The sequence below is a fragment of the Pituophis catenifer genome, unplaced genomic scaffold, assembly GCF_029215685.1.
Source record: "Pituophis catenifer annectens isolate HBS135680 unplaced genomic scaffold, rPitCat1.0.hap2 SCAF_1, whole genome shotgun sequence".
Taxonomy (NCBI): Eukaryota; Metazoa; Chordata; class Lepidosauria; order Squamata; family Colubridae; genus Pituophis; species Pituophis catenifer.
In genome coordinates, this window is record NW_027256881.1 from 125,583,128 (window position 1) to 125,607,059 (window position 23,932).

The 23,932-nt window shown below is 36.8% G+C and overlaps 1 protein-coding gene across 1 annotated transcript in view; it reads right to left on the reverse strand.

Annotated features, from left to right (window-relative positions):
• Positions 1–23,932, reverse strand: part of MCPH1 (microcephalin 1) — a 123,338-nt gene that overhangs the window by 97,093 nt on the left and 2,313 nt on the right. The window contains exons 3-10 of the mRNA XM_070954912.1: positions 22,723–22,841; positions 19,018–19,102; positions 18,449–18,563; positions 16,202–16,342; positions 14,920–14,994; positions 10,751–11,728; positions 1,894–2,003; positions 570–607 (exon numbers count right to left, since the gene is read on the reverse strand). Of these exons, the coding sequence (XP_070811013.1) occupies positions 570–607; positions 1,894–2,003; positions 10,751–11,728; positions 14,920–14,994; positions 16,202–16,342; positions 18,449–18,563; positions 19,018–19,102; positions 22,723–22,841 (1,661 nt within the window). The remainder of the gene's footprint in view (positions 1–569; positions 608–1,893; positions 2,004–10,750; positions 11,729–14,919; positions 14,995–16,201; positions 16,343–18,448; positions 18,564–19,017; positions 19,103–22,722; positions 22,842–23,932) is intronic.

Consider the following 23,932-nt stretch of genomic DNA (forward strand, 5'->3'; position numbering starts at 1 on the left):
GAATTTCATTTATATAAATAAGCTGTCTTATTCCATACTGCAATTTGAAGCACAGTTAATAAGGAACAGCACTCAGTGAATGCAGTAAGCATACATTCTTTCATCATATAGCAAACAGATTGTAAAAAACTTGTTCTGTTTCCTACATATCTCTATCTAACAAAATCCATATTTATGTATTTATCATACTTTTACTACAGTCCCATGTAAAGTAGTTTTACTCTTTCTTCTTACATAAAAATGATTTTAGGTAATTAAAATTATTACTATGATGTGTTTTACAACACTTAGAAAATGTATACTATATGTACAAAGCTAATTTGAATCCTAGGGATTGAAGTCTGTGTATGTCTATACTTTTCTGATGGTAGCATACAAATATAAACTATTAATGGAAGTGTTGTTTCCAAATGTTGCCATAGGCCTGCATTAAAGGCCACATTGCCTCAGATTTTAGGAAGTTAAAATCCAAACATTGGGGGATACTAGACAAAGAAGGAAGTTTTATGAACTACAAAGATATGAAAATATATGTACATAGAAACATAATCACAATACCTGGTACTTACTCAGGGGACATGCTTGTCATGACTAATGTTCTCAAAGGCTAAAGATTTAAAGAAATAAGGAAAAATAAATCAACATATTTGTTTGCCCTTAACAATGTCCAATTCTGATGAAATCTAAATCCTACAAAGATTAAAGCTTTTTTATACCTCAACATTTAGGAAGCAAACAGTAGCTTCTTGACATAAACACACCCAAATGAATGAGCCCTGTGTACATATGTAGGGTATCTTCATGCATGGAATTTCTGAGTGGTCCTCAGTTCTCTGCTGCAAAGTTATTACTATTGCTAGAAAACAGCTTTGATGGTCTAGTACTTTTAATCTATAGCTACCTAAGGTAATTAAACATGAGGTTGCCAGTTTTGTACTTTAACTGCAAATATTTGTCTCCATGATTTACAGAAGATTCACCCATTCTAATTGAATATTCTAAATGCATCAAATAGAATTGGCTTCTGAAATTTGTAAAATCTTTCCCCATATGTGAAGCTCATTTATTTTATTATTGTAAAATGATGTGCTATATTTTCAGTATCTAGACTGCTGAAAAGCTATACAGAACAATTCAGCACATGCAAACTATAGACATGACATCTCTTCAATAACAGTTCTTCCAACTACTCATAAACAATACAATGTTCTACCTAAAAACATTGCTTCGATTTCAACCATGTGGAAAGGCCTGTATGGTAAATAAACAGATCGATTGATTGATCTTAAGAATAAATCCAAATACTAGAAGATGAAATGTCTTGTGAAAGATGCTTCTTAAAAACTTGTTGCTGCTCATCGGAGAGTTTAATGAATTTTTGTTTCCATGAATTAGAAAGGAGAGTGAGTGGATGGGTGAAAAGACAATCTTAGCTTAGTTGAAAACCCTCCTGCTATTAAATCAGGTGGCTGATGATGGCTCTGAACACTCCAATACTTGAGTTACAGAAAAATAAAATGATTATGAAGTATAGGATCCATTTCATGGCTGTAGCATTGCACACTGCATTCTCCCAAATCAAATGTTGGTTTTACAAATAACAGAAAATAACAGTACAGAAAACTTCAATTCTAGGAATATGTAATAAAATGCTGCAGAGTTCAGTGTACCTTGTCCAATCATGTTTTCCCTCTGAATAGATTAGCTATTCAATGGTTTGCTATGATTTTGTGTCCACTAAACATTAGATTTTGTGCTCTCCCCTTAGGATTCCCATCTACTTCTGCAGATTGTAAGGTCCCCCAGACCTGGCACAAAAAGACATCACTCAACCTGGGAAAAAGAAGAAACACTTCCTTCTACTGGTTTTACAACCATGATATACCAACTCACCTTTTCAATTCTCCTAGTAATCTTTAATTTCCTATCAGGCTCATTCACATGGTTCCCCAAAGGTTCACAAGCAGTGTTTTTGGCATCACTCGTTGAAAATTTGGCATTATCTAAAAACCAGATCCATTCAGAGTTAATCTTAATCCATACTATGAAAAATGTAAATGCTGTTAATGTATTAGCACAATTGCAGCTTTGCATTGTTCCTGTATTTTTCATAATCAGGTACAGTTCCTTTTTTTGGTGTTTTTTTTACATTGTATGGCTTCTCTAAAAAAGAGTAATTGCAGTTCTAAGTAAACATTTTAAAAATCATTTTTAGGTACGTATTATCTTTCAAAAACTCACCTTTCATATTCGATTTTTCGCAGGTCCTAATTTGAATTTTAAAAATTGAATATTTCCTTTTATTTATCTTTATGGAAGGCAACCCACAAATTGCACCAAGATTATTCTCACAGCCTATTACATCTTCATAACTTTTCATGGCAGAACTTCATTAAATTTTCACTTTGCAACTTTATATTACTAGAAGCAAACTCCCTTTAAAATGAAAACAGCAGTGATGGATAAAATATTTTAAAGTTGAAATGTTTACAGTTCAAAACAACTATTTAGATCAGAGGTGTCAAACTGGATTTGAGGGCTGGATGAGCATTGTAGTTCTCCTCCACGGGCCAGAGGTGGGGAGGGGAGCAGGGGGGGAGACAGGACATTTTTGGCTGGCAGAGTGCTGCAGGAGGCTGAAAATGGGCCATGTAGGTTCCACAAGCCCCCCCCCCCGGGTAGCCCATTTTGGCTGGTAGTGGCACTGCAGGCTGGTCCTTTGATATTTCCAAGCCGGCCCCACAAGCCAGATTTAAGCACCCCGCGGGCCGGATTCAGCCCATGGGCCTTGAGTTTGACACCCCTGATTTAGATCTTTCTGGAAATGTTTCTGTTCAGTTTAAACCAAATCTAATTCAAAGCAACCTCTAATAGTTCAGAACATTTCCAGAACTGTTGGAACAACTTCACAACCCAAGATTGAAACAGCTACCTCTATAAAAAACACTCCAATTTCATTTACTTCGCATGTATTATTTGGAGTTTGGAGTTTATTGGATTTCTATACCGTCCTTCTCCCCGGGGACTCAGGGCGGTGTACAGCCACATTAAAACACATGAATTTATAAAATTTAAAACCAATTAAAACAAATATATACAATTTGGCCCTCAAATTAAAACACACATACACCCACTTAAAATTCATATTAGGCCAGTCCGGCTTGCTGAAACAGGAAGGTCTTTAGGGCACGGCGAAAAATACACAGGTCGGGGCTAAGACGAAGCTCTGGGGGCAGTTCATTCCAAAGGGCTGGTGCCCCCACAGAGAAGGCTCTCCCCCTGGGTGTCGCCTGTCGGCATTGTTTGGCTGACGGCACCCTGAGGAGCCCCTCTTTATGGGAGCGTATTGGCCGGTGGGAGATTGTTGATGGCAGAAGGCGGTCTTGTATGTATCCCGGTCCTAAGCCATGGAGCGCTTTAAAGGTGGTGACCAACACCTTGAATTGCACCCGGAAGACCAACGGGAGCCAGTGCAGCTCGCGCAGGAGGGGTGTTACATGGGCGTGCCGAGTCGCACCCATAATCATCCACATGGCCGCATTCTGGACCAGCTGGAGCCTCCGAGTGCTCTTCAAGGGGAGCCCCATGTAGAGAGCATTGCAGTAGTCCAGACAGGATGTGACAAGGGCATGAGTGACTGTGCGCAGGGCATGCCGGTCCAGAAAGGGACGCAACTGGTGCATCAGGCGAACCCGATAGAAAGCTCCCCTGGCCACGGCCGTCATGTGCTCTTCCAAAGACAGCCGTGCATCTAGGAGAACACCCAAGTTGCGAGCCCTCTCTGTGGGGGCCAAGATCTCCCAGCTGACTATACCAGGACGCTGGAAGCCATAGCCATTCAAGTCTTGGAGGGGTTGAGTTTGAGCCTGTTTCTCCCCATCCAGATCCGCATGGCCTCCAGGCACCGGGACATCACATCAAGGGCATCATTGGGGTGGTTCGGAGTGGAGATGTATAGCTGAGTGTCGTCAGCGTACCAATAGAATCTCACTCCGAAACCACGGATGATCTCGCCCAGCGGCTTCACATAAATGTTGAACAGAAGAGGCGAGAGGACTGACCCTTGCGGCACCCCACAAACAAGGCACCTCGAGGTCGACCTCTGCCCCCCTGCCAACACAAACTGCGTGCGGTCGGAGAGGAAGGAGAACCACCGCAACACGGTGCCCCCCCCACTCCTGACCCCTCCAATCGTCGCAGCATGATATCATGGTCGATGGTATCAAAAGCCGCTGAGAGATCTAATAGGACCAGGACAGAGGAACAACCCCTGTCCCGAGCCCTCCAGAGATCATCAACCAGTGCGACCAATGCCGTTTCCGTGCTGTGCCCTGACCTAAAGCCCGACTGGAACGGGTCTAGATAATCGGCTTCATCCAGGTACTGGGGCAGTTGTCGCGCTACCACACTCTCAACAACCTTCGCCACGAAGCGAAGGTTGGAGACTGGGCGATAATTTGCTAATGTAGCCGGGTCCAGGGAAGGTTTCTTGAGGAGAGGCCTCACCACCGCCTCTTCCAAAGAGTGGGGGAAGTAACCCTCACTCAAAGAAGCGTTAATAATCCCCTGGAGCCAGGCTCGTGTAACCTCCCGGGAGGCCAGCACCAACCAGGAGGGACACAGATCCAACAAACATGTGGCAGCGCTAAGCCTCCCCAGAATCCTGTCCACGTCCTCGGGAGTCACAGGGTCAAACCCCTCCCAGATAACATTCTCAAGATTCCCCTCCATCACTCCATCCGGATCTACCCAATCAGAGTCCAGACCTTTCCGAATCTGAGTGACTTTGTCATGCAGGAATTGCACAAAATCGTCAGCGCTGCCCTGCAAGGGGTCTGCCCTCGCTCCCAGATGAAGGAGGGAGCGGGTCACCCTAAACAGGGCTGCTGGGCGGTTCTCTGCAGACCCGGTAAGAGCGGAAAAATAGTTAAATTTCGCCGCTTTTATCGCCACTAGGTAGATCTTAATATGAGACCACACCAGTGTTCGGTCAGGTTCGGAGCGACTGGCCCTCCAATCACTCTCCAGGCGTCTTTTCCGGCACTTCATCTCTCTCAGCTCCTCAGAGAACCAGGGAGCCAATTGAGATCGGCACCGGGTCAGAGGCCGCAAAGGCACGACACGATCCAAAACTCCGGCAGCCGCCCTATCCCTGGTGGCCACCAGCTCTTCAGTCGTGCCGTGAGCCAGAGTCTCAGGGAATGGCCCAAGCTCCGTCAGGAACCTATCCAGGTCCATCAGGCGCCTGGGACGGAACCACCTGGTCGGTTCCGTCTCCCTGCAGCGAGGTGTAGCAGTTGGAAAGTCTAGTGATCAGACCATGACAAGGGTTTGATGACTAAATCCCCCCTTTCCAGATCACTCTGCCGCTGACCAGAGACAAAAATCAAGTCCAGAGTGTGTTCCCCCATGTGAGTAGGGCCTTGAACTACTTGGGTCAGGTCCAAGGCCATCATGGAAGCCAAGAACTCCCGAGCCGCCATAGACGTTTCACTGACAGATGGCAGGTTGAAATCCCCCATAACCATAAGCCTGGGGGTATCAACCGCCACCCTGGCTATCACGTCAGGCAGCTCGGACAGGGCCGCTGCCATGCAGCAGGGAGCCAAGTACGTAATCAGCAGGCCCATCTGCACCACACGACCCCACTTCACAAGGAGGGACTCACATCCGGCTATCTGAGGTACAGTGGTTTCCCTTGGACATAGACTTTCTTTAATAATAACTGCCACCCCCCCCCGCCCCTACCCTGGACCCTCGGCTGATGAAACGCCCGGAAACCTGGTGGGCACATTTCAACCAGGGGCACCCCCCCCTTCTGGGCCCAATCAGGTCTCTGTAATAATTTGAATTCTAAGATGTCTGCTCTTAAATTCAGCCTTAGTTATAGCTGCATTCATACATTGCTCACTATCTTCAAGCCATATTCAATCTTATTTCCACTAACTAACAGATAAAACATAATTATTACAACATGTAACATGACAGTAGCCTGAGCTTTATGGAATATATAATGAAGTCTTTGGCTGGATGGGAAAAACTGCTGTGAACATCGAATTTTCTGATATAAGATATCTTGGCACAAAAAAAGGAGGTGGGTGTCCTAAAATACCATGAAGTAAGAAAAGTCACTCTACTTTAGCTATACTGTACATATTATATCAACATATCTGTAGTATTATAAATACACTATTGATACTTATGAATACCATTCTCTGAAAAACTTTTTTTTTTTTACCCAAATTGTATTAAACATTTCTATAACTACCCTTTCAGGTTTGTAAGGAAATGGGAGAGAGAAAAAATTCAGGGGGAAAAAAGCTTACGTTGTACATGGATATTCTAAGATTAGAATGATATATATGAAGGGATCACAGCCAATGAAAACAGTATCAGTAGTATGGCATTTTCTAGGCATGATTTGGCCGCATTAACTTTTAAGAGCCTATTTTGGAATTGCTTTTCCAAACTCCAAGTGCATGCTGGCTTTTAATACAAATATATGGAAGCTTCAAACACTGAGATATACCTCACCTTTACAAGAAATTTCTTATATAAAGAAATCATATAAAAACATAGTTGTTCATAAAGTACCAAGCTGCATCTGGGAACACTGTGCCAAAAAGGAAATGAATTATTAATCCTTCTATGGGACTTAGGTGTTTGTAATATGAAAATACATGGAAAAATATGTCTCCAATGCTGATTACTGTAAAATTTGCCACTTAAGTCTCTTACAATCAACCCTGGTATGGCAACTATAGCTAATGAGGACATTTAATTCTCACATATCCTTGTGAACTGATACCAGTAATGAAGACAAATAAATGAAGTGATTTAGTTTTACTATTGCCACTCAAAAAGATGATTAGATTAAAAATGAAAAACCTAGATTCCAGCAGGCCCACAAATCATGTACAGATGTACATATTCAGTTCTAGTTTACTGAATTTGATATTACATTGACTAAAAAGTACATGCTCATCAAATAATTCTACATGTAGAGTAATTAAAATGGTGTATCATAAAAACAGCAGTACTTCTCCCAATGCATGATGCATTTTTTAAAATATCAAGAGCTGTACAGTAAAACAAATCTATAACATAATTGGAACTGAAACTTTGGCTTCAATGATTATATACCCTGTTTCCCTGAAAATAAGATAGGGTCTTATTTTCTTTTGACCCCCAAAATAAGGGATTGGCCTTATTATCGGGGGGGGGGGGGTGTCTTTATTATTTTGGGGATGTAGGAGACGGCGAGTGTGGGACTGGATGTGCCGTCGCAGCCATCGCCTCCCCTCCCTGTTCTTTGCGCTGGCCGAGCGGCCCAACACGTCCCACCTCACCCCAATGACAACAGCTGCTTCCCTTCCCTGTCGTCTCTTTATCGAGGGGTGGCAGGTGGGGTGGGGGACAAGCGAGACGCATGGAGCAAGACGTGGCTCCCCTTGCAATCTCTTCTCCCCCCCCCCATACCGGGCATGACAGGGCTCCTGCCCCTTGCTTAGCCGCCTGCCCCCTTTAGGGATGCAATTTGGGGGTGGCAGGTAGGGCGGGCGAGAAGTGGGACACACGTCTTACCTTTCCAGCTCTGTCACGTTCCTCGCCATTGTGTCCAGGGAAACATGCTGTAAAAGAAAGCCTTCTCGCGAGTTCAATTAAACTTCTCGAACTCACGAGGCTTTCTTTTATAGTATGTTTCCCTGGATACTTCGAGAAAAGTGACGGAGCTTGAAAGGTAAGACGCACGTCCCACTTCTTACCCACCTTACTTGCCACCCGCAAATTGTATTCCTAAAGGGGGCGGGTGGCTAAGCAAGGGCAGGAGCCCTGTCATGCCCGGCAAAGGGGGGGGGGAAAGAAGAGACAGCAAGGGGAGCCACGTCTCGTTCCACGCATCTCGCTTCTCCTCCGCCCCACCTGCCACCCCTCTTAATAAAGGGACGGCGGGGAAGGGAAGCAGCTGTTGCCATTGGGGTGGGGTGGGACGTGTAGGGCCGCTCAGCCGCTGCAAAGAACAGGGAGGGTAGGGCATGTCTCCCCCTCCCTCCCTCTGGCCTCGCCTCAACTCATTTTGGTTGCACGGCAAGCAACCAGAGGAAATGGCGGGACCGGCTGCTCATGCGTGTAGGTAGTTGGTGGGAGGGGGGCTTATTTTGTGGGGGTGGCTTATATTATTACATGTGCTGAAAAGCCCGATTGGGCTTATTATCCGGACATGTCTTATTTTCAGGGAAACACGGTAACCCATTGCCCTAGTTTTGCCAGTAGAAAAGACAGCATGTACATACTCCATACTACAATAATGCATACAGTTCAGATAAACACATTTCTCATCTATACCTTTATTAATTCAAAATATCTAAATAGCAATACACTATATAGAAAATGAATCACATTTTATATCCAAGTAGATATTTACAAAATATTTGTAAGAAATTTATAAATGAGTTAAAATATTGGTGCTCCTGGTAAGGAAAGAATTTATATTTTATGCAAGGCTGAATATTAACACATGTATTAACCATGCAAAAAATAGTTCAGAAGTATTGCTTTACAATTTGCACAAGACAGCACCTCTCTGCTACTTATTACAGAGCTACAGTATCTCTCTCCCCTACACACACCCTAGGTTTCTATATAGCCTAAAAAAAGGATGTGGCTGCTTTAACAACTGGATAGATACTATGCTTGCGAGAGAGCTGTCCTAATTTTGTTTGAAACATGAGCAGCAGTATTCTATCTTTCATATGAAAGAGATTCAATGCAGTCATAATGTGTATATTATATCACGTATTACATATACAGAATGGAGGTCTTCTGCCACTCCTGCTTCTGTGTATTCAGTCCAATATAAAAAGTTACGTGTCTACAATTCTTCTAGAATGATATGTGAGGAAAGCCTGAGATTAGTGTTTATTACATTAAACTAAGAAAATGCATCTAAAATAAACACTACAATCCTGGATGATTATTGGTTCCTAAACCGACCAGAATACGTGTATTATTTTCATAACTAAAGGTTACAGTCAATGTACCTTATAACAATAGATTGCCATTAATATATGAAACAACCAAGTTTTAATTTCCACATGTAAATCAGATTTGAATTCTGACTAACCCTTGATTTTAGATGAAATAGAACCTAGCTAACTGAAGACTCATATAATCCAATCTGTATTTATTAACTGATCTATGTCAAAATCCTGAGTTTAATTTAGTTTGAATATACATGCACAGAATTAGATTATAACATTACCAACTGCTGTAGTCCTTGTCTTAGTTATGTGGAAACACATTACAGTACACTAAATTTTACAGCCCGTGGAATGCTGAGCAATCAAGTACATAAGCACAGTGAAGAGCTTTCTCTTTTAAAGGAATATCACCAAATAGATATGTATGACAGCAAGACTTTTCACCAGACTCCAAAAATCCACCTGAAAGCTGATGTCGCAAATCTAACTATTAAAAGCTTCACATCTTAGACAAAGGTTGTATATGAAATGAATTCTCAAAAAGCTGAGAATGCTACAGAATAAAGCTATCATTTTATAACAGAGAACCTACTTTACCAGTTAATTCCTGCAGAGAACCAAGATCATTCAATATGTAATTATATTTTTAAACTGAATCAAAAGAATACAATAATTCTTTTCAGTAGACAGACCCTTCATATATTTTATTGAAAAGTATTTAAAATGTTATTTCACTTTCTGAACATCAAATAAGACTTCCCCTTGGTTTGTGATTTATATATCTATACATTCACATCTTTCTTGAAATTAAGGCACTGTATTCACAGATCATTATTTCAGATGCATCAGCAAAAGGACATTCAGTTATATTTAGGAAGCCAAACATGAGTTATTCTCATAATTCATTTAACATCTGTTAAACATATTTAGACATTAAACATGTAATTCTTATACATAATTACCTTTTTCTAGCACTTTATAAGTATATTTTATAGAATGAACCTTTTTAATGCTTATTTTAAGACACAAAATATATTTTCTAGACAGCAGCATTACTATTGTAAAAAATCACATCATCAGGTATGCTTTCCAGTAATGAAAAGCTCATTAAGACTAGAGATATATTAAGTCTATATTACCTTTGTTTCAGTGATTTTCAGGAATAAAATAACAATGTTCACAAATTTTCAGTGTACTCATTTTTGAGATTCTTAGATAAGATTTTAAGAATTTAAAGTTAGAATTTCTAAGTTTCATTTGTTCAGCAAAATGTCCATAAAACTTTGTATGAATTGTCCTTCCTTTAGAGCTACAAATTTTCAAACTGTATAATTTTTTTGGAATTTCCAGTTAATAACTTCCTGGCTGCAGTAAAATAATTTTGTTATACTGCATTTTAAACAGGTACTTCAAAATTCTTATTAACACTGGTATAAATTGTGGCTACACAGGGAAACAACATGAAATTATATGGATGGAATACTAAGTATTCAATAATATTCTATCATCAGACACATATAACAATTTTTCACTACTTTCTCCTTCGGTATATTTAAACTGTATTTTTGTTTTTTTAAAAAATATTTAGAAAAATATTTTATACATCTAATATTTCTTGAAATATTTTTATCATAGAGTATTTTCCTTTTCCAAATGAGATTCTAAAAATACCTCTGTGCTCAATTATATTTTAGAATGAAAGTTTTCAGACATTTAAAATAGTTCTCGGTATTATTTTGCTGGACGATTATCTTTCAGTAACAACTTACCAGTTGTAGAACTGGTTGTGATTGGTTCCCGAATGTTGGAATTTAAAAAACAGTCTGATGTTTCTACTATGTTTCCATTTTCAGTGTTTGATGTACAATTTACACCGGTTTTTCTCCTTTGAAGAAGTGTAGATAGCGTGGGCTCACTAACTGTATCCTCAGTAATCTCAGTCACTCTTTTCCTCTTTCTGTTGTAACTTGTACTTACTGGACTATTTTGCAATATACCTTCTAATTTGCTTCTGGGAGAATTATACTTAATTTCCTTGTCATTCTGTAACTTTTGCTGACATGGAAGAAGGCTGGCTCTTATTTTATTTTTAGTAAAGTTAGAAGATGAAAAACAATCTTCAAAAGAAAAATCTTGATCTTTAGCAGACTTAATTGGAGTAATCAATGCAAGTAAGAAATCATTCTGAGGTTCTTTATCATGTGATATAGAAGCCTTCAGTCTAAGGCTTGATTTCCTTCTATATTTTCGTTGTTTGCAAAGAGAAGAATCTTTAGTCGTTACTGGAGTATCAATTAGATTAATTGAAGAAAAGTCATTCTCAGAACTACTGTTGTTGATATTTTCAATAACTTCACGATGGACCAGATTTTCGACAGAAACGGTATGGTCCACATTTTTCACCTGAGGAAGGGGATTATCAGCAATGGCTAAAAACCAATCAATACCATCTTTGCATTCTGGAGTAGAAGGCATATCAATTAATGACTTTTTGACAAGGAAATCACATCCTTTGTCATTAGGTAGGATTGAATTTTTATGTAAATCTTTACCACTCAATCGCTTTAGGCCTGTGTGTTGAGAGTCACTTGGGGAATCAGAAGAGGTATATAATTCAGCTCTGGAAACATCCATCACATTTTCAGTATTAGCTAAACAGTTGCTTGATTTCTTTCCAAGATTCTTGGTTTCAGGACTTCCAACCAAATTGGCAAAACTTGAATTCAAAAGATGATTATTCTCAAGTTCTATAATCAGAAAATGTTTATTATTGAAAAGCACATCTTATTTCTTAAAAAAGTGAATATAAAAAAAAACTAGAGTAAGATAAAACATTTGAAATGGACTACCAGCAGAGAAGGAAAGTGGCTATGCATACATATACAGGTAATTGGGAACAGAATATCCCCTGAAATACCTTTACAAGCTTCCAAAGATACAATTGCTTCACTGGTTTGAAGAGGGGTTCGCATACTTTGTGAAATGCCCTTTCCAAATATTTTGTTCTGTCAGTAAAAATAAGATTGCCACATTTGATTTGTTCTTTCATAATACTTTGGCTACTCTTCAAGTAGAAATTAAGGGACTCAATGTCCACCACTTCTGTGGAGCATTAGTGGGTGAATGTTACATTATTGACATTCATTGTTTTTCTATAAAAAATAAAATATTTCTATGTAACTGTAGCAACGTATTTTTGTTTGAAATAAGCCTAATTAGTCCTGAATTATTTTTGTTTGAAAATCAAATATATTTATTTAAAGACAAGGGATAATGACAAGGGATGATACCAAAGGAGTTGAGGCATAATGAATTTAATCATTTATGTAACATTACTATCATTTATGTAATTTTTGAAAAAATGGGATAGCTGGGACTCCTCCCCAAGATGGCTGCTGAATGGTAGGAACTTTTCTTTTTCCGGCCAATGATTTATTGATTTTGCTATCAAAGCTGGTTCTTTTGCAATGCTGCTTCCTGGATTCGAATGGGAGCATTTAGGAATAACCCAAGATGGCTTTTGGATGGTTGTGGACCCACCTGGGAAAGGGAATCTTTACTATCTGGAATCTTTACTATCTGCACCTACTATCTGGAACGAGCTCCCCCCGGAGATACGGAGGATCCCGGATCTGCGTACCTTCCGTCGCGTGCTCAAGATGTTCTTATTTCATCAAGCTGGCCTGACCTAAGTTTTTCCCTTTTTTAAATGGAAATTTTAAATTTGGTTTTAAATTATTGGGGTTTTAAATTTTCAGCCAAATTATTTAATTTGTTTTACTTTATTTTAAATTTTGTATTTATATGTTTTATTCTATGGCTGTTCACCGCCCTGAGTCCTTCGGGAGTAGGGCGGTATACAAATTGAAATAATAAATAAATAAATAAAAAAGATTCCAGTTTCCTATGGGAGCCGTTGGAAAGTCACCAGTCATTCATCTTCCTCTGGGCAAATCCCTATCTGAATTTTTTTTAAAAAAGTTTGATGAAATGACAATGGCTGTGGAAAATATTCAGATGAATGTAGCCCTAGATAAATTAGATTCACAAAAGGAATGTGATCTGAAAACAGCAGATATGGTGGAAAGAAATATGGACTTTACAGACTTAGAACTAATTGAGTCGATTGCAGATGCCTCCCTGAAGTTCAAGCCTGCATTCTTTTACAACAGCAGAAAATTGACTGAGTGGAGAAGTGATAAATTGGTTTTCCCTAAGGAGGAGGAGGTTGGGGACACATTTCATTGGAAAAAATTTCATCTGGACTTTTTTGGGAAGATCGACTAATTTTGCAGATTGGATTACATTTAACCTAACAACAATTTTTAAGAGATGGTATTAAGAACAAACGAGGATATTTGATCCAGGACAAATTACTGTTAATTCTTCTGATGATTTGGTATAGATAAGATGCCGTGGTAAATTTTCTAGAAGTTGATTACAATAAGTTTGTTAACAGAAGGTTTTGAAAGATTAATCTTGCCTTTTTCTATTATTATTGTTCTTGTTAACTATATTCTATTTAGAATATAGATGACAGATTAATAAACTGCAAATAGATATAGCAGTTTTTTAAAAATTGATCTGTTTCACAAGAGGTGGAAAACTAATGTAATACATTAATCAGTATTCAATTAGAGGGGATAATATGTGTATATGTTAAGCTTTTAATATACTTTTTAAATGCCTTCCTTTGTGTTTATTTGTTTCTTTTTAATTTGGAGGTAAGTTTTGTATTTAAATTTTTTTTGAATAAAAATAGAACCACAAAAAATTATAAATAAAAAATGGGACAGTTCCACCAATTGTTTTCTTGTTTACATGACCCCATACTAAATTTACTAATACTAAATTTTGTTATCTGAATCAGAGTAAACTTCCAGTTTCAAGTAGTCTTGGGTTCTGATTGCCTCTGATTACATAATGTTAACAATACGTTAATGAGACAAAGAATTATTAAGGGCTTTGAAACTGGCTTATGCATATACCATAAGTAATTTGTTTAGGTTCATGCATACAAATAGTGGTGACTTCAGAACAGAAACTTCAATTTTCCTTCCTTCAACCTTGAAGACAGAAGAGAAGGAACCTGAAAAGCCAAATAATTATTTGCCAATCACTAAACTATGCATATGTATAGAAAAGAATATTAGCTTAGTTATCATACTACTGTAGATTCTTTCATTAAATTTGGATGTTTTCCTTGGTATTTCGATATTTTAAAATCATTCTGTTTTAAAATATATGTAAATGTTTGTAAATAGCATATTTAAATGTTTTTATATATTTGCAGATTGCCCTAGGGAAGAAACATAGTTCCAAAACTCATTGGGCAGAAATAAGACACATATCAAATAAATCTCCTTGACAGTTCATGAGAACTGCTTTCTTTTGTCTAATCCTGCCGTCAATGTCGTCCATCTTTTTTTGGTGTTCCTCCAAACTGGGCAATCAGTTTCCATGTTTGGATAAAACAGGAAGCTTTAGTTAACTGAAGAATGTGAATGTGATCATTCCGCACCATGAAGAGAAATAGGGAGAGTGTTCTGTCCTATATGTCTAAATGATATCAAGATTTAAGTCAAGAAGTGATTGCCAAGACATCAATTCTAGATCAGCAATAAAAAGTACGTGATCCCAAGAGTTCAAACACAGAGCTAAAAATACATGTCCATATTCTAATAATTACTGTATTAGTAGTGCTCTTTTTAATAACAATACTAGCAATATCAAAACAATAAAACATACTAGGAAAACTAACACTGATTACGCAGCATCTTTGTTCAATAAAATATCCCATAATTCCTTATCTGTTAAGAGAGCACTACAGGGTCATTCAAAATATTTATTTACAGTATTATCAATTACACATAACTGCTGGATATTTTTGAATGAGAACATTTACATTTTATTTCCAAAGGTTTTTTTTTTTTTTTACCTGAAGTCAATGCTGAAGTTGAGATTGTAGACACAACAGCAGGATCAGTGTCAGACATCTGAGATAACTGTGAAGCTAAAATGTGAGTTATTAGATTTATGTTGAGTAAGCATTTCCTAAAGACATTTAAGGCCAATATTAATATGTAGTTGCATATTCAATAGATGTATGTTCTTACAACATTTCATTACAGTGCTTTTAATATTTTGGATGCCTTGGTATTAAAAATCTACAAATTCTGAGGATTGCATTAAGCCATCATAATAAGCCATGTTAAGAACTCAGCGTGCTATAGCTAGAAAACTACCACACAAATGAAACAGTAAGTCTTTAGCTTAATATGTCATCTGAATGATACGTCTCCTCTAATCAAAGTTGTCAAGAGTTTTTTAAATATTTATTCATTTGTTAGTTTGATAAATTCCGATTTCAGGCCAATAAATTCAAATATGTCCAAAATCTTGAAAAAAGCTTTTCCATCCCAAAGATTGTATTGTTCAAGTTATCACAGAAATAAATAAAAAATATTTCTCAGAAATAAAGCATTTATTTTCAAACCTATTCCAAAAATTTTAAGATTAACAATATGAATATATTTTAATGTAAAACAATATACATTTCCTTTGAAGACATTTTCACAGATGAAAAGTGCAGACACCTCCCCCATTTATAGTAAACATACATGATAACTCTGATATAAAAAAGCAATAACATTCTTCTAATTGTCAAGATACCGAATTTAGCCTTTCTATTCTTTTTTTAAAAAATACAATTACTCCATGAACAAACCACATCCCTATTTTAATACTTCTCTATTTTCCTATTTTCTTCTAGTGTTACCATTTTCTAATGCTTTTGCAGCACTTATGACTTTTTTCATACAGTAATGTCTGCGTGAATACATTTATAATATTCCTTTAAATTCCATTCTTCAAAGTATCAGTATCTTCCCATTTAACTGTCTAAAATTTATAGAATTCCAGCATTCCCCCACTACAATTTTATATAAAAGCTTTTCAATAGTTTTATTTCTAATAGAAATAGAATATATTATAATGGTATATATATCATATACTAGAAATATATGTATAAAAGATATATTAAGATAAGAAAGAGAAAATGTATAAATATGGATTACTGATGCGAAGATGTTGAAAAGATGATGTAAATATCTGTTTTTGTTTGTTTTTTTAAAAAAACTGTTTAATAAAAAATATTTTTAAAAAAGAAAGAAAATGTAATTCTGCATCCTACAAATGAAAAGCAACATTTATCATCATACCAGTAGGGGAAACATTTTCTCTTTTCTCCTTCATGTCCTTTATTCTTCTCTCCATTACACTGCACTGATACTTTATTTTACTTGCTGGGCTGTACACAAGTGAACCATCTTCTTCAAACAATAAAACTGGTATGTCTGTTTCTAAAAAATGGCAAATCATCAATAGAATTTTACATTTAAGAAGAAAGAATATATACAATATTTTGAAAGGGTAACATTTGGAGCTTGGACATTATTGTAACATTCTGAAAGTTTAAAAAAGTAAAAGTTTAAAAATGTAAAAAAGAGATCTACATTAAAATGCTGCAACATACAAGGATCTTCCAATAATAAAACTTTTGGTTAATTCTAACCAACTAGATAGAATAATCTATTCTTTTCCCTGAAATGGACCCTTATAAATTCCTAATTTATTGTAGTTCAACAGTCTATCACAAAGGCATGTTCAACCAGATGCTCTTATTTTTTCAAAAATATTGTTCTAGTTTTATTAAAAAAACTGGTTAGTACTTCTGCAAACACAGTCTTCTTTTTTATTTTTCATAGTAACCGTGTACTATATTTATTATTGGCATCAGTTGCCCAATATTTGGAATCAGAGGGAATATTAATATGATTCACAGAATCTGCAGAATGGAAACTTACTTTATATATAGATTGCTTCCAGATTAGCATAACACTTAAAAAAATTAAGAAACAAAAAAAAAAATTTCAAATACGTTATTTGATTGGCAATATCGCACAGCAATCCATGTTATGAAAAGGTTTAGAGCTAAATTGTGGGCTCTTAAATTTGCAGGGCAAATTTGGAGATTGTATTAAACATCACTTTTTCCATTCAAAGCTAATGTTCTAGATAGTTATATATAACCTTTCTTCTGTCTGCAAAAAGTATAAAAAATTAATGTTGTTACTGTATCTAAGTACAACTGAACAACTTCTTCCCCAAAGGAATATGGAAAAGAGTCAGCACGTTGTCTGATCCTTGATCTCTCCTTTAGGCTCAAGGCAAGATACAGGCAGTTCTTGACTTATGACTGGTCACTTAAAAACCATTTTAAATTACGACAGGCCTGTAAAGTACTTCTCGTTGTCATAAAATGTTATGCCATCCCCTTGCAGACATGTGATAACTAGCTCATCTTTACTATTGGTTGCAGTGTCCCATGGTAATGCAACCATAATTTGCGACAGTTTTTGCCAGTTTTTGCTTCTGGCAAACAATGCCTATTTAGAAGAATGAATTTGCATTTACAACCCGCAGCATCAATGACTGTAAATTTGCATAATGATCACAGTGATTTGCTGCAAATAATGTTGTAAAATCAGGCAATCATGTGGGTGCCTCAATTTACAACCATAATCCAGTCCCAACTGCAGTTGTAAACCAAGGATTACAATGATGAGAAGAGAGACTTGGGAACTGGTGAGAAAAGAAAAGATGAAGTATGCTTTCTTTGTGTCAATCTTTCTCCTCCCTCCCGTAAAATATTTCAGTAGCTGGAGGTAAGAAAGAAGGCTCAAGAATACCTCGTTTCCATGTTTTATATTTCTCTATGTATTTTACAGCCATCGTCCATATTTTAACATTAGCTACTATACAAATTATGCTCAAGTGTCACCAGGGGTGGGTTCTAAAATGTTTTACTACAGGTTCTGTGGGCGTGGCTTATTTTATGGGCGTGGCTTGATGGTCATGTGACAATTCTTTAGGATTTAGCATAGGTACTGGTCTACCAGGCTTTTAACTGCTTGCAGAGCTGTACCGGTCTACCCATTTGTTTTTGCAGGCACTGGTCTACCCATTTATTTTTGCAGGCACCGGTCTATTCATTTATTTTTGCAGGCATTGGTCTACCCATTTATTTTTGTAGGCACCGGTCTACTCATTTATTTTTGCAGGCACCGGTCTACTCATTTATTTTTGCAGGCACCAGTCTACTCATTTGTTTTCTTTTAACACTGATCAGCTGTAGGGCGGCCCTTTGAAGCCCCAAGGCAAGAGTTTAAACAGTTTTTTCCCCTCTAGCCGATCAGCTGGGACTCAGGAGGCAGCAATAGATTGGGGGTGTGGCCAAATAAAAGGTAAGAATAATGCAGGGGAGGCGGGGGGGGGTAACAAAATTGGTTCGGTGACGTCCTATCTTCACCCTACCGACTCGGCGGAACTGCCGAACTGAGTGTCACCATATGATGACAATATTTTTCAGTGCAAAGGCTAAGAGATTTAACAGTGTAAATACTTGCCTGTTGCTGCTCTTTGCATTTCTAATTCTTTAACCATAGTTTCCATTTTTTTTTGTAATCTACGATCTTTTTCTGGAGTTTTCTCAAATAAATCTTTGGGCTGCATGCATTTGTGCTACAAAATAAAGAGTCATTACATTCATTTGTAAGCTTTGAAATAATACTTTTATATGAAATACTAGACTTATACTTACTGCACCAATTCTACAAAAATAAAAATACTTTTCACACATCACTATAGTATTTGTATTGAAATATCTCCACATGATGCAATACATTTTCAAAAGAAAATCTGGTGCTAAAACAAAGGTTGAGTGGGATTATGGCAACCAATAGCTCCTTACAGATTTTATCAAATTAAATTTTTACTAGAAAATCATCTCAGGTTAAAACAACAAATTATTTTAGTCTTTTTTGAACTTTATGTCTTAGATCAATACATTGGGATCTGAGATAATACTTAGCCAGTTTTAATCTTTCAGTCACAGAAGGCTTTTAATTAAGAGCAATGTGAAATAAAATTAAAGACTGCATTTAAAATAATAGAAAGTCACTATGCATATACAGACCTTTTTAATAAACGGAGGTAACCCTTCATTAGTATTTATTGCAGGATATAATGACTCGTCAATATGTATTCCAACTTCTCGGCATCTGAGAAAGTATCAAGAATACACATTTGGTTTTGTATTAGACAGATTTACTATTATTATTAATGGTTCTAAGTGATTGAAACCTTTAATATTTCTAACAAATCATGCTCAATTTCATACCATGTGTATTTATCTTTACCTTATTTTTATCTTGCCAAGATCCCAGAGAAGCAAAGCTTGCCCAGAAAATCCAGGTCAACAAATAAACCACTTGTTTGCTTGTAAAAGTCACATTACAAATGCCATATTATATTCATATTGAGATGGGTGAAGATAGAGCACACGATTGTAAAAGAGCTAGCAGGCTACACATTAGATAGAAAAAAAATATATGTAAAGGCAGAGGTTACATTCCTCAGTTTTGCTGGCAGACGGAGCCTAAGACCAAGCCTTTATAGCAGGACTTAAAATGTCAATCAGGTCAGTGACTCTGCTTTACATTGTGAGAAATGAAGGCCTTTGCTTCTCTATGATCCCACCCATGAATGTATCAAAATTTCAGTTGTAGATAACATAGGACAAACCATTCCTTGAGTTGACAATTTTCTGGCTCAGTACCTCAATTCTAAAAACTCAAAAACATAAAATCACCCAGTTGCCTACAGCAACCACTTGCTGCCAGGCATAACTGTAAATTCATATTTATAAGCATGCCAAGAAGTTCCAATCCTCTGTCATGCTTGATCTAATCAAATCAGCCACGACAAATTTGAAATCTGAACATTATAGTCAGTAACAGAGAACAAGACAAAATAACTGCCAAAGAGATGATTTGTTTGTTTTTTTGCTTTCCATAATCTTTCCCAAGGATCCATAGCCTGCTTATAGCACTTAACGTAATGTATGGGTGACTTATAGGACATCTAGTCAGACTATATAGTATATAAGTGTAAAACTTCAAAACATAAAGTGACACTTAAAAATAATTTTATAGAACACATCTGGATATAAATAGCATCTGAATATTTGCTGAAGTATTGATTTTTACTGTTAATGCAGAACAGTATTTCTGTATGTCTCAATTCCAGAAATCTGAAACAATACAACTCCTCACTTACTGACTATTCATTCAATGACTGTTTGAAGTTATGACAGTGCTGAAAAATAACTTTATGGAGCATTTACAACCTTTAGTGTCTCTCAGTCACATGAACACCATTACAGTCACTATGCATAGTCCTGTGCCTGACCTATGTTTTTTTCTCCCCCTAAATAGTAGAGATATTGCAAAGTAAGGGATTTTATTTATTAATTAAATGTGTTTTCTCACTGTGATTGCAAGAAAGTAAACTGTTTCCTCTTCTACACATCGAAAACATGCAATCGTCCTGGCAGCTGGGAGCTACACAGTTTAAAGTATTCTCTTGAAATCTCTTTCTCTCCAATCTCTGTATTTATGGGGAGAGGAAGGGAGGGGGGAAGAAGTGAGAAAAAAAGCAAGCAGTTTCTGTCCTTTGCCTGGCCCTTTTTTGCTTTTGGCCTGATCACATTGCTTCCAATGTGTAGAAGAGGAAACAGTTTATTCTCTTGAAATCTTTTCCTCTCCAATCTCTCTCTTCAATCTGCTGGTGTGTGTGTGTGTGTGTGTGTGTGTGTGTGTGTGTGTGTGAGACAGAGAGAGAGGGGGGAGTAGGGAGAGAGAATTACAGTACTTTATACTGTTTACAAATACAAACACATTTTACAACATTTATTACACATAATTTAGGTTACTTACCAAAATAACACTATTCAGTGGTATTTATAAAGATATTTTTTTAACAATATTTCTCATTTTATTTTAAATTAATAATTGTTAGTTTGTAATATTTGCCACAAGCTGCTCAACTCTAATGAATATTGCAACACTTCATTTTGTCTACTTAAGAGAAGCAGCAAAGAGGAAGCAGGAAATCAGGAAACAGGATTTCCTGGAAACAGGAAATCAGAGTAAAAGAAAGAAATGTACAAATGTTACTCTGTCATATCAAGAAGAGATACAAACCACTAAGTAAAAAAATAAAAAAGGGCTCAGAATGCAAATTCAAAGTCTTGTCTACTGTCATAATATTCTTTCCCATCTTTTGATATGTTATTTCTTGATCTGGTGTACTTCTAAATACAGACTTATTTCTTTCACAGGAAAATATAGTTAATCCTCAATTTATGAACACAATGGGGACCATCCTGTGATTGATTGCCATTTGCAATTTTCACTTCTAGATTTGATAAACAAAATCAAATAGCAGGAGCCAGCAGGAAATAGTGACCTCGCAACCACAAAGACGCTGTGACCATGTGGGATTCACCTAATAATGGCAACTGGGACTGCAGTCATGTGTCTACGCCTTATAACCATGTGGCTTAGTAACAGAGTTTATAGTCCCAATTGCCATTTGCAAGCAAGGGCTACCTGTAAAGCTATGAAAACATGACATTGCAAAAAAAACATTCGAAGACACTAGCAATGGGATTTTAGTGACATCTAGTGATCTTACAGATGCAAACAGTATATGGCAATACTACACAAGAAATTTGATATACTTTACTAGTTAAGATGAAAGCTCATATGCCACAAAAATATGAGTCTCAGGATTTTAAGCATAATAGTTCAAATCATAATTCTAAACAGTATTTATGGTAATTCTAAACTGAAGGTTTTTCGTTTGTTAACCTTGGTTTAGGTATTATGTCTTTATCAATAGGGTATGTGATGCACACAAAAAAATCACTGACTACAGTGTGTAACTAGTATGGGAGCTCTCATCAATCAAACAAATGGAAAGTTAAGCTAATTTCTGGATCACTGTAATGCAATTTAAGAACGTTAATAAAAATATTATGGAAATTCATCTTTTTAACTATGCCTACAATAGCCTAGTATTTTCTTGGAAGATTAGGAATTTAAGTGCTATATTTAAAACATATTTGTAATTAACATCAATTCTATTATAACTTCTCAATTGGCAGCAAGTTATATTTATTGAAGGTCCTTCAGTAATTCAGATCATTGCTTTATTCATTATTAGCATTGTCTATTTATTCTAAGTTAGCAATTCTTCAAGATCTGTGGCAGTTTTTTACTCAGTGCTTCAAGATGATTGAAGCTAGACTGAATTTAGAACAAGCATACACACAACTAATGACCTAACCCGCCCTCTGGAACGAGCTACCTCCCGGAATACAGCTGATTCCGGATCTCCACACTTTCCGTAAGGCCCTGAAGACGTTTTTATTTCAGCAAGCCGGCCTGTCCTGAATAGGTTTTATGGGTTAGTTTTTTAATTGTATTGCTAGGGGTTTTAAATTGGGGCGGCTGTTTAATTTAATTTATTTTTAATTATTTTAACTTTTATATTGTATGTTATTTTAATTCTCGGCTGTTCACCGCCCTGAGTCCCTTCGGGGAGAAGGGCGGGATATAAATTTAATAAATAAAATAAATAAATAAATAAATAAATAACATGCCCTCTACAATGCAAGTCTATTTGAAACAATTCAGATTTGTAGCCAATAGTTACACCTTGCATTCTATTCAGTTATAACATTATTATATAATGGGGATATTTGAAATCCACATTGATTGTACTATTATTTTGTCATATTTTCTCCTCTGGTATATTTCTAAGTATCAATACTTACTTTTCTACCCAAAGTACTGACACTAGTTTAATCCCAGCTTTTTGAGCTCTATTCCAAGTAGACAGGAATCCATCTTTAAAGATCACATGAGTAACTTGTTTATTCAAAGTCTTAGAAATCTACAAAACAAAAGAATGAAGCATTTTAAAATGTTATCTATATAAATGGTTTCTAAAAATATTTTAAGATTCTTCCTTTCTATTGAAAAGTCACACGTTGTTTTGTGCTTTTGGTAGGTAAGCAGGGAATTTGCTCTGTATCTAATAAAGAGAAAAAAGTTTATTATTTTTAGAATACTTACAGTACAGAATCATTTGAGATTAGAAGGGATCATAAAGATAATCTTGCCTAGGGTTTCCAGATCTGTGATAAACCTAGCTCTAGTGGTGCAGTGGACTAAGTGCTGTTAAGTGCTAGTACTTAGCTTCCATCTGCCTGCAATTAGTGTGAGTTCAAATCTCACCAGGCTCAAGGTTGACTCAGCCTTCCATCCTTTCGAGGTAGGTAAATTGACGACCTGGATTGTGGGGGCAGTAAGCCAGCTTTGTATAGAATAACACTGCTTAGGGGGTCCGAAAGCCCTAATAAGCAGGTATATACATAAAGTATGCAGGCTATTGCTATAATGCATTGTAAGCTGCACTGAGTCTATGGAGAAGAGCGGCATATAAATTGGACTAATAAAAAAAATAATAACAGTTGACCAATTAGGAGATATATTTTATTCCTGAATATTCATTAAACTGCAAATTACAGTTCATGTATCACAGCCTTTTATCTAGATAAAAACAGTTTGGCTGAGATCTATATATCTGGGTCTGATTGTGATAAATTGTAGGGGTGACTCAGAAATATGATATAGAGCTTCGCGCAGTTGTGCCTGCCGCGCATGCAAATGAAGCTGGGTGCCCATGCGTGCCCACCGCTTGCATGGCCTGGTTCCGAACGGGCTGTGCCTTGGTAGTAGGCTGCAGTCCGGTGGTTGGGGACTCCTGATATAGTGAATGGTGTGATCATTAACTAAATTTAATTGGCTGTAATTTTCTATTATCTCCTACTTTTTTACTACTTCTTATTCCTTTGAGATTTGAATGCTGTAGCTTACCTGATAAAGAATAGCCATGGTGAATGTACAATATATATCTTATGCAAAATATATAAAAAGTAGTTGGAATTAAAAAGAAAGAAACAGATAATATATAAAAAAGGA